The sequence below is a fragment of the Eubalaena glacialis genome, chromosome 1, assembly GCF_028564815.1.
Source record: "Eubalaena glacialis isolate mEubGla1 chromosome 1, mEubGla1.1.hap2.+ XY, whole genome shotgun sequence".
Taxonomy (NCBI): Eukaryota; Metazoa; Chordata; class Mammalia; order Artiodactyla; family Balaenidae; genus Eubalaena; species Eubalaena glacialis.
In genome coordinates this window covers 161,909,054-161,924,572 of record NC_083716.1, presented here as the reverse complement: position 1 = coordinate 161,924,572, position 15,519 = coordinate 161,909,054, and the positions used below count along the sequence as shown (strand labels likewise).

The 15,519-nt window shown below is 40.8% G+C and overlaps 1 protein-coding gene across 4 annotated transcripts in view; it reads right to left on the bottom strand.

Annotated features, from left to right (window-relative positions):
* Nucleotides 1-15,519, bottom strand: part of FMNL2 (formin like 2) — a 309,918-nt gene that overhangs the window by 98,563 nt on the left and 195,836 nt on the right. For all 4 annotated transcript variants that reach the window (XM_061183889.1, XM_061183903.1, XM_061183895.1 and 1 more), the window contains exon 3: nucleotides 4,762-4,842. In XM_061183889.1, coding sequence (XP_061039872.1) covers nucleotides 4,762-4,842 — 81 coding nt within the window. The remainder of the gene's footprint in view (nucleotides 1-4,761; nucleotides 4,843-15,519) is intronic.

The window sequence follows — 15,519 nt, the reverse complement described above, 5'->3', positions numbered from 1 at the left end:
ACCGTAACAGTCAGCTTATGTGAAAGGACTGGGGAAAATGACTTATTTCATGTACTAAGTGTCTCTGAGTAAGTAGTTTATTTTTTTCCCTACCCCACAATACAACAATACTCACTGACATACCTATGTTGGGGTCCCTAAAATCACCCGTTTCAATGATTCGCTAGGGCTCACAGGACTCAGCATATAGTTGTCCTTGCCGCTAGGATTTATTACAGCAAAAAGATGCAAGGTATAATCACTTAAGGGAAAAGGTGCGTGGGGTGAAGTCCAGAGGAAACCAGATACAAGAGTATTCGCCCATAGGAGTCATAAATGACAATATTCGTGAAATGCTGTCAACCAGGGAAGCTCATTAGACACTTAGTGCCTGGGGTTTTTACTGGGGGCTCATCACTTGAGCACTCTCTGCCTAGCACATACCAAAAGTGCAGCCTCCCAAAAGGAAAACCGGCATTCCGCATAAACCATGTAGTTGGCATCAACAGTTTGGGCACGATGAGTCATTATTAACAGGGAATTCTGGGAACTCTCCCGAAATCCAAGTCCCCAGTTGCCAACCAAGAGCCAAACTTGCAAGCAGGCCTTTCTAAGGTGGCAATCTCATACCTACTATGCTTGTTCTTCTCTGCATGACCTCACGTGGAAGGTCCCTCCTCTAGACACCTCCCTTCTACTTGAGCAATGTCCTTCCTCATTCCCCTGCCTATCAAAATCCCACGTGTCCTTCCAGAACTCCCTCAGGTCTCCCTTGCCCCAATGAATCCTCCTCTGATAGTAAATGTACTCATTTCTCTATCCTCTCGACTCCAAATAACCTCCAAGGAATCACTGGGTTGCACTGCACATGAGTTCTTTGGAACACAATTTCCTACAAAAATATTTCTTTACAGTCACTAAAGTCTTAGGCCAGTCTGGAAGAAGGTCATTTGATATGCAATGCCTTCTGAGAAGAGTTCTATGCTCTCTGTGCTAGAGACCCAAACCACCTTCAGGTTACACTGTTTTCAGGAAAAGCCTTTGAGAATCCTGGCTCAGGATATTAGGGATCCTTCTCCTCTGCTCCCATGACTGCAGAAGGAACAGGGTCATCCAGCTCCAAAGACAAAGGCATCCAAGGGCAGGAAGGACAGGAGGAAGGTTAGAAAGGAGGATTCCGGGATGTGGGGAGGGGAGAGCCCTGCCACAGGCAGGCCCTGGTGCCCCAGGGAAGACTGGACCCCTGCTCAGCACTGACGGGCTCCTGCTACCCTCTTCTCTTCTGGAGGCCCTTTACTTCTCCAGCAGCTGCTTCTCACCAGAGCAAAAAGACTCAGTTTCCCCGACTGCCATTCCTGAAGCACCCAAAGACCTTCTCAGGTGTGTAGCATCAGCAATATGTGAAATAAAAGCATCCCTGATGCCAAGAAAAAAGAGAGCCACCCCCTCTTTTGTCAAGAAAGGCTTAAGAAGCAACAAAGAGTCATCCATAGGTTGGACGGACATCCAAGCCCAGGGCTTCCTAGAGAGCCTTCCAGCAATGAGGACTGCCAATGAGGTAGGGTCTATGGCCGCACAGCTGAGGAAACCATTTCCAGGTGTGCTGGATGCTCCAGAGGGGCCAGCCCCATGTCAGAGTCACAAGTCTTGGGCTGTCTGCACATGTGGCCTTTAGGAAACGACTCAGCATTCCTAGCTATGCATTATGCATAGTTCTGATTCGTTCCCTGCAGCCTGTGCTGGTTCCCTAACTGAGCCTTATGCTTCCTCAGGGCAAGGTCATCCCTCACATACACTGTGAGCTACAAGGGCATCCAGTGTAGCACGGAGGACCTAACAGAGTGCGAAAGAGGATCTGCCGAAGGACTAAGAGGCATGTATCAAACCAAAATAACTCAAAACACTGAGATAAGAGAGGCGACAACAAGAGCACATAACATTTATTAGGCTTTACTATGAGAGGCACTACACTTTTGCAACTGCAGGAAAACTGAGGTAGAACTAAACTGACTTCGCCCTGTATTCTATTCTCTTGGCAACCGTTTGAATTTCAGCTGGTGGACTTTGGACTGCAGAGAAATCTTGGCATCCACTTCCCTAACACATAAACAACGGCTGCCAACACTCTGCACTTGTACAACGCACCCAGAATGCTTTAAAACACTTCAAAGGGAAATCGTGCGACTGTGGGAACCAGCGAACAAGAGCTGGGTACCACTTATTAGCAGTGTTCACCCTTCCCCCGGCCCTCTCTGTACACGGCAGGCCCAGGGAGGAGCCCACGGAGACAGCGGAGCCCTGGAGACCCGTATAATAGGGTTTCTTTTACAACTGCAGAGCCCACAGAGGACCAGACTCCTTTCTTCATGGCCTGTCACCTCTCCCCATGCCAGACATGAGCACATCCCCCCAAAGCACAGACTGAGAACCTCCTGTTATTAAATAAGGAGACTGGTTTGGAGAGATATCTAATTTAGGCTCTTCCTTCCCTGCCCTACAGGGTTTCACTTAAAACTACTTAGAAGAAAATCGAAATAGAAGATGCTTAAGAAATTTTTTTAGAAGACAGCAAATTAAGTATCTTCAATTCAATGTGAACAAAAGATTAATGAATGAAGTGCTTCAGGACTCCAGATGCAGTTAAGGGTAAACTGCTCAGCTTAGACTGTCTGGCTAAAATGGAAAGCCTGATTGGAAATCTCTTTCTCCCTGACTCTAATTCAGCTGAGAATCGTAAACTCATTTTAACTGCAAGCCATGCCTTACTCCAAGCAAAATCTCCTTTTTTCCAGGCTTTAAGCATGACAGTTATGGTGAGTGGAACAGATCATTTCCTACTGCCAGCTCCTGACAGAACTCTTACTAAAGCAGGGATGGTTGATCCAACATCCACTTTATTTTTTTCTGAAAGCTGAATGACTGATCTTGAAAGATGAGGCTCAGGCCAAACACGGCCATTCAGGTGAATACACACGGCTAGGGCAGAGATTTCAGGAATGAAGGTCAGCCCAGACAGACATCCTTTGTCTTGGGCCTCTTTATGAAGTTATTTGCGAGGAAGCAAAACACTTTCTGAGCAGCTGATCTGTTGTTGTTTTTCATTTTACATTTTACATTCCCAGGAATAATTGTTCCGAGGAAGAACTGGGACTGGGCCAGGAAGAATCCACCTCTTCTCTCCAACCATCTTCCTCCCCATGGGGCTTGGGGCTGGAGTCTAAGAAGCACTCTCTCAGAGTTTATGTATTTTCCTTTTTTAAAGAATTCGACAAATGCTGAGTTAATTGTCAGGGGCTGGGACACTGAGTATACTCTCAGTCTTGTGTACGAATACGGCATTTATGCCAGACTCAGCTCGGGATAAGAGTGCCTAATCCTGAGTCTGAGCTGTCCAGCCAGAAGGTTTACGAGTTGGGGGATTTCTGAAAATATTTCTCATACAGAATCTTGCTGCCCCTGTGCAAAAGAAATAGCCTGTTTTTTTTTTTCTGGGTTGTGTTTTGTGTATATGGGTATGCCTTCCTTTAACCCTCTCTAATGTGATGAAATTGAAAGGTGCTATATCGTTGGGGAGGGGGACAAGAAAGAAACTAAGAATTAAGCAGCTGTCTCACTTAGCAGACCTGACAGAAGCTCTTTTAAAAAAAGGAATGTGTGTGCCGTAGTTAGGAGGAGGGTATTAGGATACTTTGATAGGTACATTCTTAGAAGAGGAGGCTATGTCACATACGGCACCTAGGTGACAGCAAAGGTCCACAACCCATTTGCATCATCACTCCTAGACTTTATTTCTGCCTGTCTGCATAGTAACTACAGGACAAAGGGCCAGGAAACGTCCAAAAGGAAATAATAGTTGTTCTCCTTTACTTGATTTCTTTCGGCGGGGGGTGGGCACAGTGTTTAGAATGTAAGCAGAAGATGCAGAAAAACGAGCTTAAAAAATATATCTCAGAGCCAAGAGCCCTAGAAATAGTGGCTAACTAGGAAAACTGTGCCTTTCTGCTCTCATGAGTCACACACTGAAACAACAGAGGGAATTCAGCTCAAGATATTTTCAGGGCAGCCTTGAAAGCAGGAGCTGTGGAAGGTCAACCGAAAAACAAGTGCTGTCTGGTGACTAGCCCTTTATCCATCTTGAGCAAGGGCGGCTCTGCCCTGAGACATCCCAGGACTGATCCAGGCCCCAGGGCTGTGCCAGGCTACATGCTTTACCACAAGGCATCAGTTTAAACCAATTGTGTGGCTGCACAAAGCAGGGCTTGTTTGTAAAAGGAGAGAGTCCGCTGAGAATGGAATCAGCTATTCTCTCCTTACCTTCTTGGGGCCAGGGGCACGGCTGGGGCGGGGGAAGCCGCTAAAAGCATCAACACAGGATGTGAGTGCACAGCTGGGATGACAAAGCCCCAGTGATTTTTCAAGGTCTCTGGAAATGCACCAAGGCATGAAAGACAAGTATTCCCTTTGCTAGGCCTGTTTTTCTGGGGGCCTGAACACCTCTGGACTGAACCTACCGCCCTGTGTAATTGCAAATGGCAGCAACTCAATAACCATCAGAGGTACATGACTCCCAACTCAGGAAAGTACTTTTAAACACATTCTCAAGTGAGGATGGCTTTTTTCTTTGTCTTTTCATGTTGTCCGGCTCCAACAACTCCAAGGTTGTTTTCCCAGAGGCTCCGGCAGAGGCTATAATGGAGAGGAAGGAAGGTCTCCTCCAGGGCAGGAGGATTCTGCTTGCTAATGAGGAAGCAACAACACAAAGTGGAAACAAATGCATCTTACCTTCCGGGTTACAGCTGGATCCAGATAGCCTTTGAGCTTTTGAATGTAAGTATGGGGAGGGTTCTTCACCTGGAATCGTTCCTGCAGGAAGCACGAAAGTAAAGTAAAAAGCATGAAAGCTCTGAAGGCATGACGGTCAGCCATATTCACACAGACTTATACTGCTGACCCAAAGCCAAAACGCATCTGCCGCATGACCGTGGCCCTGCAAAGAGTCACTGGTTTGAATCTTTAGAGTCGATGTTCTTATCCCCTCTTTGCCTACGAGGAAACTGAAACTCAGAGCAGATCAGTCCTTCCCTAAGATGATGCAGCAAGTCAGGGGTACAAGTAGATTCAAACCCATGTTCGCCCAACTCTAGAGTCTGACCTGCTTTCTCGGTGGGGCTCTGCAGCTCTCTTTCTGGGAATAATGTTCTGCCTAACCTGTGTTCAGGGACCTCTTCTAGCAGGTCTTCCATCTATTGCATATTCTTTGAATATCTTCAGTGTTGGCAAATCTTTTTCTTTTGAATATTTATTTTATATTTGAAAATACCAAAAATTTGTCTCAAACTAGATAAAACTAATTTGTTTCAAAAATGAGTAATGAGTCTATTGCTCAGAGACTGCGGTGTGTATTTGTGTGCATGTGTGTGACCATTAAGGTGTTCCTAAGGCAGTTTCCAAATCAGAAGACTTCAAAGTATTGTGAACAAAGGCACAATCATTGAAATAAGCATATAATATATATATATAAAAAACACATATATGCCAAGGTGATATTTGAATGTAGATCGGGGGTGGGGCCCATGAATCTGCATTTCTAACAAGTTTCATGCTGACACTGTGGATGGAGGGACCGCACTTTGAGAAACTCATGCCCACGTGTATCAGGTTTTACAGACCATAATGTCCAAAGCAGAATAAGCAGGAGTAAGCTGGGCAAAATCCAAAGGCCCACACTACAGAATGGTAAGTACTATATTATAGTCATATAATGACATATGACATTCTGATAAAAAAGAACACACTGTATTGCATCGTTCTATGTGGATGGATTGTTGAGACAAAAAAGAACAAATGATTTCTTTCACAAAAGAGGCAAAATTAAATATTAACTGTTGGGGACACAAATATAGGTGGTTTATTCACACACACACACACACAAGAGGCGGGGGAGATGTGCATTAAAATGATAGTCAAGGACCAAGGAGGGGGAAGGGAAATACAGATTGATCCTGAGAGGCCGGCAATGTTCTTTTCTGACCCTAGAAGTAGTTACACGGATGTTGGTTTTATCTTATTATGCTATTCTTAAGTTTCACAACCTTTCCGGTATATACACTATATTTAACACACCACAAAAGTTTACATAAAGCAGCCCCAAAAGGAAAAAAAAGATTTGTCATGAAATCAGGACAATTCTTATCAGGTACTTTTCTGCATACAACTCAAGAGATGTTTTCCTAGTAATTCTTTTTAACCTGATTATTGCTTATGCCAAAATGGAATTTTTAGTATTTCACAACACTGACAATTGGCCAGTATGTTAAGCGTTTGTTTATCCCATATAAATTTGTATTTCTCCAATACAAGGAACCACAACATTCTTCCCAGTCCACTCAAGCCTTGCTCACTTACAGATTTAGAAATGCTTAAGATCATCCTACTATTATCAAAAGATCATCTTGTTAGTGAAAATATACATTTTATCATTGTTTAATACTACTCTAAAATAAAAGAAAGTGGCTTAGAGTGAGACCAATACTTCCCCTTTATTTAAAAATGATCATGGTAAATTTCATAGTATACCAACTGTCTCTCAACGGAGCTGTTTTAAAAAATGGTTTTAAAAATGGTCAGCTTATTATTTCTAATTATTCCCCCGATTTTCTATCCCACAAGCAATTTCTAATTAATGATTCACGCATATTCAACATCTCTGGTGCCATCACTGTGTCTATGTATCAAGTCCTAATTTTTTTAAACAAACACTATCACTTTACTAAGGGATCAGATAGGATCCAATGGCCACAGGGTTTTAGCAATAGCCCAGCTGAGGGCTAAAATAATCACAAAAAGTTCCCAAAAAAATGAACTGACAAGCTGTCTAGAAACCAGTTACTATTTCCAACCTTGTGTATGAAAACAGCTGATGCCAGAGATATACTGGGATATAAATAAAATGCTTTTTAATAATACAATCCAATTACCCCAATTTTTAAAAATCCCATGACAGAGACAACTCAACCTGTGCTCCATTCTACTATAGCAAATACTACCTACCTCTAAATATAAAGCTCCTAACACATGAAACTCAATGAATTTTAACTGTGGCTAATGCAGCATTTGCTTGAGGACCTAAAATTTGAAATCTGTGGACAGTTACTGAGAGATTTCTAATGTTTGTTCTTGCAGGCAATGTCTTCACACAATAAGAGTCATATTTATTCCTTTAAAAATAACAAAATTTAAGGAATTCCCTGGCAGTCCAGTGGTTAGGACTCCACACTTCCACTGCTGGGGGACTGGGTTCGATCCCTGGTCAAGAAACTAAGATCCCGCAGGGCACGTGGTGCAGCAAAAAATAAATACATAAATAAATAAAACAAAATCTGGATGACTAGCATATATAACATATTGACATTCACTCAACTAGTAAAATCCCATTTTTGACAGTCATAAATATAGCTTTCTCTGTTTCTTACTTAAGATTGTGGTCACCCAGAGGGGCTTTCTCAAATAGACACATTTGCTGGTCCTGCTGACTTGATTAATTTCCTTATAATTAATCCCTTGAAATTACGGACAAGGTCTAAATTTAATAAACTCACACTTTTTCAAATGCGCTTAGCATTTGCTGTTGTGTTTTAGGCATTTTTTCTTCACGTGTTTGAGTAACTTACTAACATATTTCCAAGAAACAGAAAATGAAGAAAACTGATGCTTTAAAACACATCATACATCGTAGCTACTTCTCCAAAAACTGCACCTACCTCCAGGGATTCAAGTGAAACCCTTACGGAGGAAAAATACAAAGCCTCAACTATTTTCCTAAAACTTGGGGGTTGCTTGTCTAATCTCAAAAGGAGCTACTGTTTGAGTTATAAATCCAGCACCTGGCGCACCAAACCTTTTCAGTCTGTCTGTCTTCAACATGGCCATTTGCACAACAGAAACATTTGGGGGAATACACTGGAGAATTCCAGCACCTTGCCAAAACATTTATTTTGAAGAACTCTGGATAGATTATTGGCATTATACTTATTTAAATTAATAATTTTTTCCTCTAAGTATTAGAATTTTAGATTTTTCACTGAAACCCAAAATTGCCTTGGCTGGCAGTTTTCCATCACCCTCACTTCTGGGACCGCTTCATACCCCACGTGCTATGTTCAATAACTAGTTACCTGCTTGTTCAACATCACTGATAAGCGTAACTTAATTAGATTAAGCCCCTAACTTGAGTTAGGCTATATAGAAATATTGTTCTTAGGGATAAATCATGGTGATATGTCAATAGGGATGGATAAGCCATCTGAAAGAGCTTTAAAAATACAAATTTCTTTCAAAATATCTAATCATACAGCATCACCACCACTCTGACCTCTTGCCATTTATATCTTTGTGTGACCAAACTTTCTTCATGAAATGTTTCTGGATGGGAAATAAAAATGGCTCTGAGGGTTTTAATTATTCTCCAAAAACATTCAAAGAACGAAGCCCAAAGCCATTTCTTAACATTCAGGGCACTATGCTGACAAACTGCACTGAAAGAAGCGTGGGAGGAAAGAGAGGGGGAGAACAGACCTTAATATCTTCATGAAGCATCTGTGTCATTTGCAAACAGTTTAATAAATTAGAGTGTTAGGAATTCAATTTCTCTGGTAACGACCAGAAAACTTCTTCTCATTGCTAAAAGCGACTTAATTTATACAAGCCCAGGAGCACAATTACCCTTTCATCTGGGGCAGCACTTCTTGTTTCTCAAAGATTATTAACTTATCTTTTAATAACACTTTACAGTTTACCATATTCTTTAGGCCTCTTAACTTACTCAAGCTTCCCTATCTGCCAAGCATATGTTAAACTCCATTATATAGATGAGGAAACTGAGGCTCAGAGAGTAAATGACTTGCCTTAAATTTCACACTCACACACACATATACACACCCACAGCCCCCCACCTCTGATCAAGGATTAAAACTCAAGTTTTCTGACTCTCTAATCCTTGTTCTTTTCACTACACTATAATAAGTGTACTCATCTTGCTTTTGATAGAGTAAGTTATTATTTTTTTTAACATCTTTATTGGAGTATAATTGCTTTACAATGGTGTGTTAGTTTCTGCTTTATAACAAAGTGAATCAGCTACACATATACATATATCCCCATATCCCTTCCCTCTTGCACCTCCCTCCCACCCTCCCTATCCCACCCCTCTAGGCGGACACAGAGCACCGAGCTGATCTACCTGTGCTATGCGGCTGCTTCCCACTAGCTATCTATTTTACATTTGGTAGTGTATATATGTCCATGCTACTCTCTCACTTCGTCCTAGCTTACCCTTCCCCCTCCCCGTGTCCTCAAGTCCATTCTCTAAGTCTGCGTCTTTATTCCTGTCCTGCTCCTAGATTCATCAGTACCATTTTTTTTTTAGATTCCATATATATGTGTTAGCATACGGTATTTGTTTTTCTCTTTCTGACTTACTTCACTCTGTGTGACAGTCTCTAGGTCTATCCACCTCACTACAAATAACTCAATTTTGTTTCCTTTTATGGCTGAGTAATATCCCATTGTATATATGTGCCACATCTTCTTTATCCATTCATCTGTCAGTGGACACCTAGGTTGCTTCCATGTCCTGGCTATTGTAAATAGAGCTGCAATGAACACTGTGGTACATGACTCTTTTTGAATCATGGTTTTCTCAGGGTATATGCCCAGTAGTGGGATTGCTGGGTCATATGATAGTTCTATTTTTAGTTTTTTAAAGAACCTCCATACTGTTCTCCATAGCGGCTGTATCAATTTACATTCCCACCAACAGTGCAAGAGGGTTCCCTTTTCTCCACACCCTCTCCAGCATTTATTGCTTGTAGATTTTTTGATGATGGCCATTCTGACTGGTGTGAGGTGATACCTCATTGTGGTCTTGATTTGCATTTCTCTAATGATTAGTGATGTTGAGCACCCTTTCATGTGTTTGTTGGCAATCTGTATGTCTTCTCTGGAGAAATGTCTATTTAGGACTTCTGCCCATTTTTGAATTGGGTTGTTTGTTTTTCTGATATTGAGCTGCAGGAGCTGCTTGTAAATTTTGGAGATTAATCCTATGTCAGTTGCTTCATTTGCAAATATTGTCTCCCATTCTGAGGGCTGTCTTTTCGTCTTGTTTATAGTTTCCTTCGCTGTGCAAAAGCTTTTAAGTTTCATTAGGTCCCATTTGTTTATTTTTGTTTTTATTTCCATTTCTCTAGGAGGTGGGTCAAAAAGGATCTTGCTGTGATACATGTCATAGAGTGTTCTGCCAATGTTTTCCTCTAAGAGTTTTATAGTGTCTGGCCTTATATTTAAGTCTTTAATCCATTTTGAGTTTATTTTTGTGTATGGTGTTAGGAAGTGTTCTAATTTCATTCTTTTACATGTAACTGTCCAGTTTTCCCAGCACCACTTATTGAAGAGGCTGTCTTTTCTCCACTGCATATTCTTGCCTCCTTTATCCAAGATAAGGTGACTATATGTGTGTGGGTTTATCTCTCGGCTTTCTATCCTGTTCCATTGACCTATATTTCTGTTTCTGTGCCATACTGTCTTGATTACTGTAGCTCTGTAGTATAGTCGGAAGTCAAGGAGCCTGATTCCTCCAGCTCCATTTTCCTTTCCCAAGATTGTTTTGGCTATTCGGGGTCTTTTGTGTTTCCATACAAATTGTGAAATTTTTTGTCTAGTTCTGTGAAAAATGCCATTGGTAGTTTGATAGGGATTGCATTGAATCTGTAGATTGATTTGGGTAGTATAGTCATTTTCACAATGTTGATTCTTCCAATCCAAGAACACGGTATATCTCTCCATCTGTTTGTATCGTCTTTAATTTCTTTCATCAGTGTCTTATAGTTTTCTGCATACAGGTCTTTTGTCTCCTTAGGTAGGTTTATTTCTAGGTATTTTATTCTTTTTGTTGCAGTGGTAAACAGGAGTATTTCCTTAATTTCTCTTTCAGATTTTGTCATTAGTGTATAGGAATGGAAGAGATTTCTGTGCATTAATTTTGTATCCTGCTACTTTACCAAATTCATTGATTAGCTCTAGTAGTTTTCTGGTAGCATCTTTAGGATTCTCTATGTATAGTATCATGTCATCTGCAAACAGTGACAGTTTTACTTCTTCTTTTCCAATTTGGATTCCTTTTATTTCTTTTTCTTCTCTGATTGCTGTGGCTCCAACCTCCAAAACTATGTTGAACAATAGTGGTGAGAGGGGGCAACATTGTCTTGCTCCTGATCTTAGAGGAAATGCTTTCAGATTTTCACCATTGAGAACGATGTTGGCTGTGGGTTTGTCATATATGGCCTTTATTATGTTGAGGTAGGTTCCCTCTAGGCCTACTTTCTGGAGAGTTTTTATCATAAATGGGTGTTAAATTTTGTCAAAAGCTTTTTCTGCATCTATTGAAATGATCATATGGTTTTTATCCTTCAGTGTGTTAATATGGTGTTATCACATTGATTGATTTGCATATATTGAAGAATCCTTGCATTCCTTGGATAAACCCCACTTGATCATTGTGTATGAGACTTTTAATGTGCTGTTGGATTCTGTTTGCTAGTATTTTGTTGAGGATCTTTGCATCTATGTTCATCAGTGATATTGGCCTGTAGTTTTCTTTTTTGGGGACATCTTTGTCTGGTTATGGTATCAGGGTGATGGTGGCCTCGTAGAATGAGTTTGGGAGTATTCCTTCCTCTGCTATATTTTGGAAGAGTTTGAGAAGGATAGGTGTTAGCTCTTCTCTAAATGTTTGATAGAATTCGCCTGTGAAGCCATCTGGTCCTGGGCTTTTGTTTGTTGGAAGATTTTTAATCACAGTTTCAAATTCAGTGCTTGTGATAGGTCTGTTTATATTTTCTATTTCTTCCTGGTTCACTCTCGGAAGGTTGTGTTTTTCTAAGAATTTGTCGATTTCTTCCAGGTTGTCCATTTTATTGGCATATAGTTACTTGTAGTAATCCCTCATGATTCTTTGTATTTCTGCAGGGTCAGTTGTTACTTCTTTTTCATTTCTAATTCTATTGATTTGAGTCTTCTCCCTTTTTTTCTTGATGAGTCTGGCGAAAGGTTTATCAATTTTGTTTATCTTCTCAAAGAACCAGCTTTTAGTTTTACTGATCTTTGCTATTGTTTCCTTCATTTCTTTTTCATTTATTTCTGATATGATCTTTATGATTTCTTTCCTTCTGCTAACTTTGGGGTTTTTTTGTTCTTCTTTCTCTAATTGCTTTAGGTGTAAGGTTAGGTTGTTTTTCTGAGATGTTTCTTGTTTCTTGAGGTAGAATTGTATTGCTATAAACTTCCCTCTTAGAACTGCTTTTGCTGCATCTCATAGGTTTTGGGTCGTCGTGTTTTCATTGTCATTTGTTTCTAGGTATTTTTTGATTTCCTCTTTGATTTCTTCAGTGATCTCTTGGTTATTTAGTAGTGTATTGTTTAGCCTCCATGTGTTTGTATTTTTTACAGATTTTTTCCTGCAATTGATATCTAGTCTCATAGCGTTGTGGTCGGAAAAGATACTTGATGCGATTTCAATTTTTTAAAATTTACCAAGGCTTGATTTGTGACCCAAGATATGATCTATCCTGGAGAATGTTCCATGAGCACTTGAGAAGGAAGTGTATTCTGCTGTTTGGGGATGGAATGTCCTATAAATATCAATTAAGTCCATCTTGTTTAATGTGTCATTTAAAGCTTGTGTTTCCTTATTTATTTTCATTTTGGATGATCTGTCCATTGGTGAAAGTGGGGTGTTAAAGTCCCTACTATGATTGTGTTACTGTCAATTTCCCCTTTTATGGCTGTTAGCATTTGCCTTATGTATCGAGGTGCTCCTATGTTGGGTGCATAAATATTTACAATTGTTATATCTTCTTCTTGGATTGATCCGTTGATTATTATGTAGTGTCCTTCTTTGTCTCTTGTAATAGTCTTTATTTTAAAGTATATTTTGTCTGATATGAGAATTGCTACTCCAGCTTTCTTTTGATTTCCATTTGCATGGAATATCTTTTTCCATCCCCTCACTTTCAGTCTGTATGTGTCCCTAGGTCTGAAGTGGTCTCTTGTAGACAGCATATAGGCGGGTCTTGTTTTTGTATCCATTCAGCCAGTCTATGTCTTTTGGTTGGAGCATTTAATCCATTTACATTTAAGGTAATTATCGATATGTATGTTCCTATTACCATTTTCTTAATTGTTTTGGGTTTGTTTTTGTAGGTCTTTTTCTTCTCTTGTGCTTCCTGCCTAGAGAAATTCCTTTAGCATTTGTTGTAAAGCTGGTTTGGTGGTGCTGAATTCTCTTAACTTTTGCTTGTCTGTAAAGGTTTTAATTTCTCCATCAAATCTGGATGAGATTCTTGCTAGGTAGAGTAATCTTGGTTGTAGTTTTTTCCCTTTCATCACTTTAAATATGTCCTGCCATTCCCTTCTGGCTTGCAGAGTTTCTGCTGAAAGATCAGCTGTTAACCTTACGGGGATTCCCTTGTATGTTATTTGTTGCTTTTCCCTTGCTGCTTTAATAATTTTTTTTGTATTTAATTTTTGATAGTTTGATTAATATGTGTCTTGGCGTGTTTCTTCTTGGATTTATCCTGTATGGGACTCTCTGCACTTCCTGGACTTGATTGACTATTTCCTTTCCCATGTTAGGGAAGTTTTCAACTATACTCTCTTCATATATTTTCTCAGACCCTTTCTTTTTCTTTTCTTCTTCTGGGATCCCTATTATTCGAATGTTGGTGCATTTAATGTTGTCCCAGATGTCTCTGAGACTGTGCTCAATTCTTTTCATTTTTTTTTCTTTATTCTGCTCTGTGGTAGTTATTTCCACTATTTTATCTTCCAGGTCACTTATCCGTTCTTCTGCCTCAGTTATTCTGCTATTGATTCCTTCTAGAGAATTTTTAATTTCATTTATTGTGTTGTTCATCATTGTTTGTTTGCTCTTTAGTTCTTCTAGGTCCTTGTATGTGCCTTGTATTTTCTCCATTCTATTTCCAAGATATGGATTATCTTTACTATCATTACCCTGAATTCTTTTTCAGGTAGACTGCTTATTTCCTCTTCATTTGTTTGGTCTGGTGGGTTTTTACCTTGCTCCTTCATCTGCTGCATATTTCTGCATCTTCTCATTTTTTTTAACTTACTGTGTTTGGGGGTCTCCTTTTCGCAGGCTGCAGGTTCATAGTTCCCATTGTTTTTGGTGTCTTCCCCCAGTGGGTGAGGTTGGTTCAGTGGCTTGTGTAGGCTTCCCGGTGGAGGGGACCGGTGCCTGTGTTCTGGTAGGTGGGGCTGGATCTTGTCCTTCCAGTGGGCAGGGCCACGTCCAGTGGTGTGTTTTGGGGTGTCTGTGAACTTAGTATGACTTTAGGCAGCCTCTCTGTTAATGGGTGGGCTTGTGTTCCTGTCTTGCTAGTTGTTTGGCATGGGGCGTCCAGCACTGGAGCCTGCTGGCCATTGGGTGGAGCTGGGTCTTAGTGTTGAGACGGAGATTTCTGGGAGAGCTCTTGCCGATTGATATTATGTGGGGCTGGGAGGTCTCTGGTGGTCCAATGTCCTGGACTCAGCTCTCCCACCTCGGAGGCTCAGGCTTGACACTTGCCTGAGGACCAAGACCCTGCTAGCCACATGGCTCGGAAGAAAAGGAAGAAAATAAAGGAAAAAAAAATAGAACAGATAGAACCCCAAACCAAATGGTAAAAGCAAAACTCTGACATGTTGACCTCCACATGGAAAAATCCTTTCTTTGTGTGAAGAAAGGTGGCCTTCGAGGCCCAGGTTTTAGGGAACTGTCTCCTGGTCCCAAGGACAGTCATGGCTTCGGCCAGTGGGGGCCCCCTCCAGAGCCGGCAGCCTCAGTGAGGCCACCCTCCCCTTGGGCTCTGGGGCAGCTTGGTGATGGCGGAGGGGAGAGACCCCAGGCCAGGAGTTCCAGCCTAGAGTAAGTTTTTAAAAGACAAAAAACATGTTCTACTTTTCCTTGAGTCTCAGTATGTAGATGAATACTCAGCACCCAGTCCTTAATAATGTTCAAAGAATTAAACTTCTTTTAAATGTCATACACAAGTCACTTCTCACATAAATTACGAGTAAGTTTTTAAAGTTTAAAAGTACTCAGAGAGACTGTAAACACTCTGTACAAGGCATACACCCAGTGGATTCTGTGCTAGATATGTCAGCCAAACTCATGTCATAGTGAAAGGACATTTGCTGATAAGCTTGTGTTGTACCTCTCATGGCTCTGAAACTGCCTAGTGCCTTCCATAATTATACATTTCTCATTAACTCAATCCACTAAGGCTTACACCAGCCTCCCCTCTCCCCACTGGCCACTAGGAAAGTCACTCTGCCTATACACAGGCCAGCCCTGCAGATAAGGAAAAAAACAAAGCATTGATTGGATTCCATTTAATGACCAAGGTTCAAATCTACTGCAACTCAAATTAGAAAACCAGGCCATTCATGTAATGACCTATATGGGAAAAGAATCTAACAAAGAGT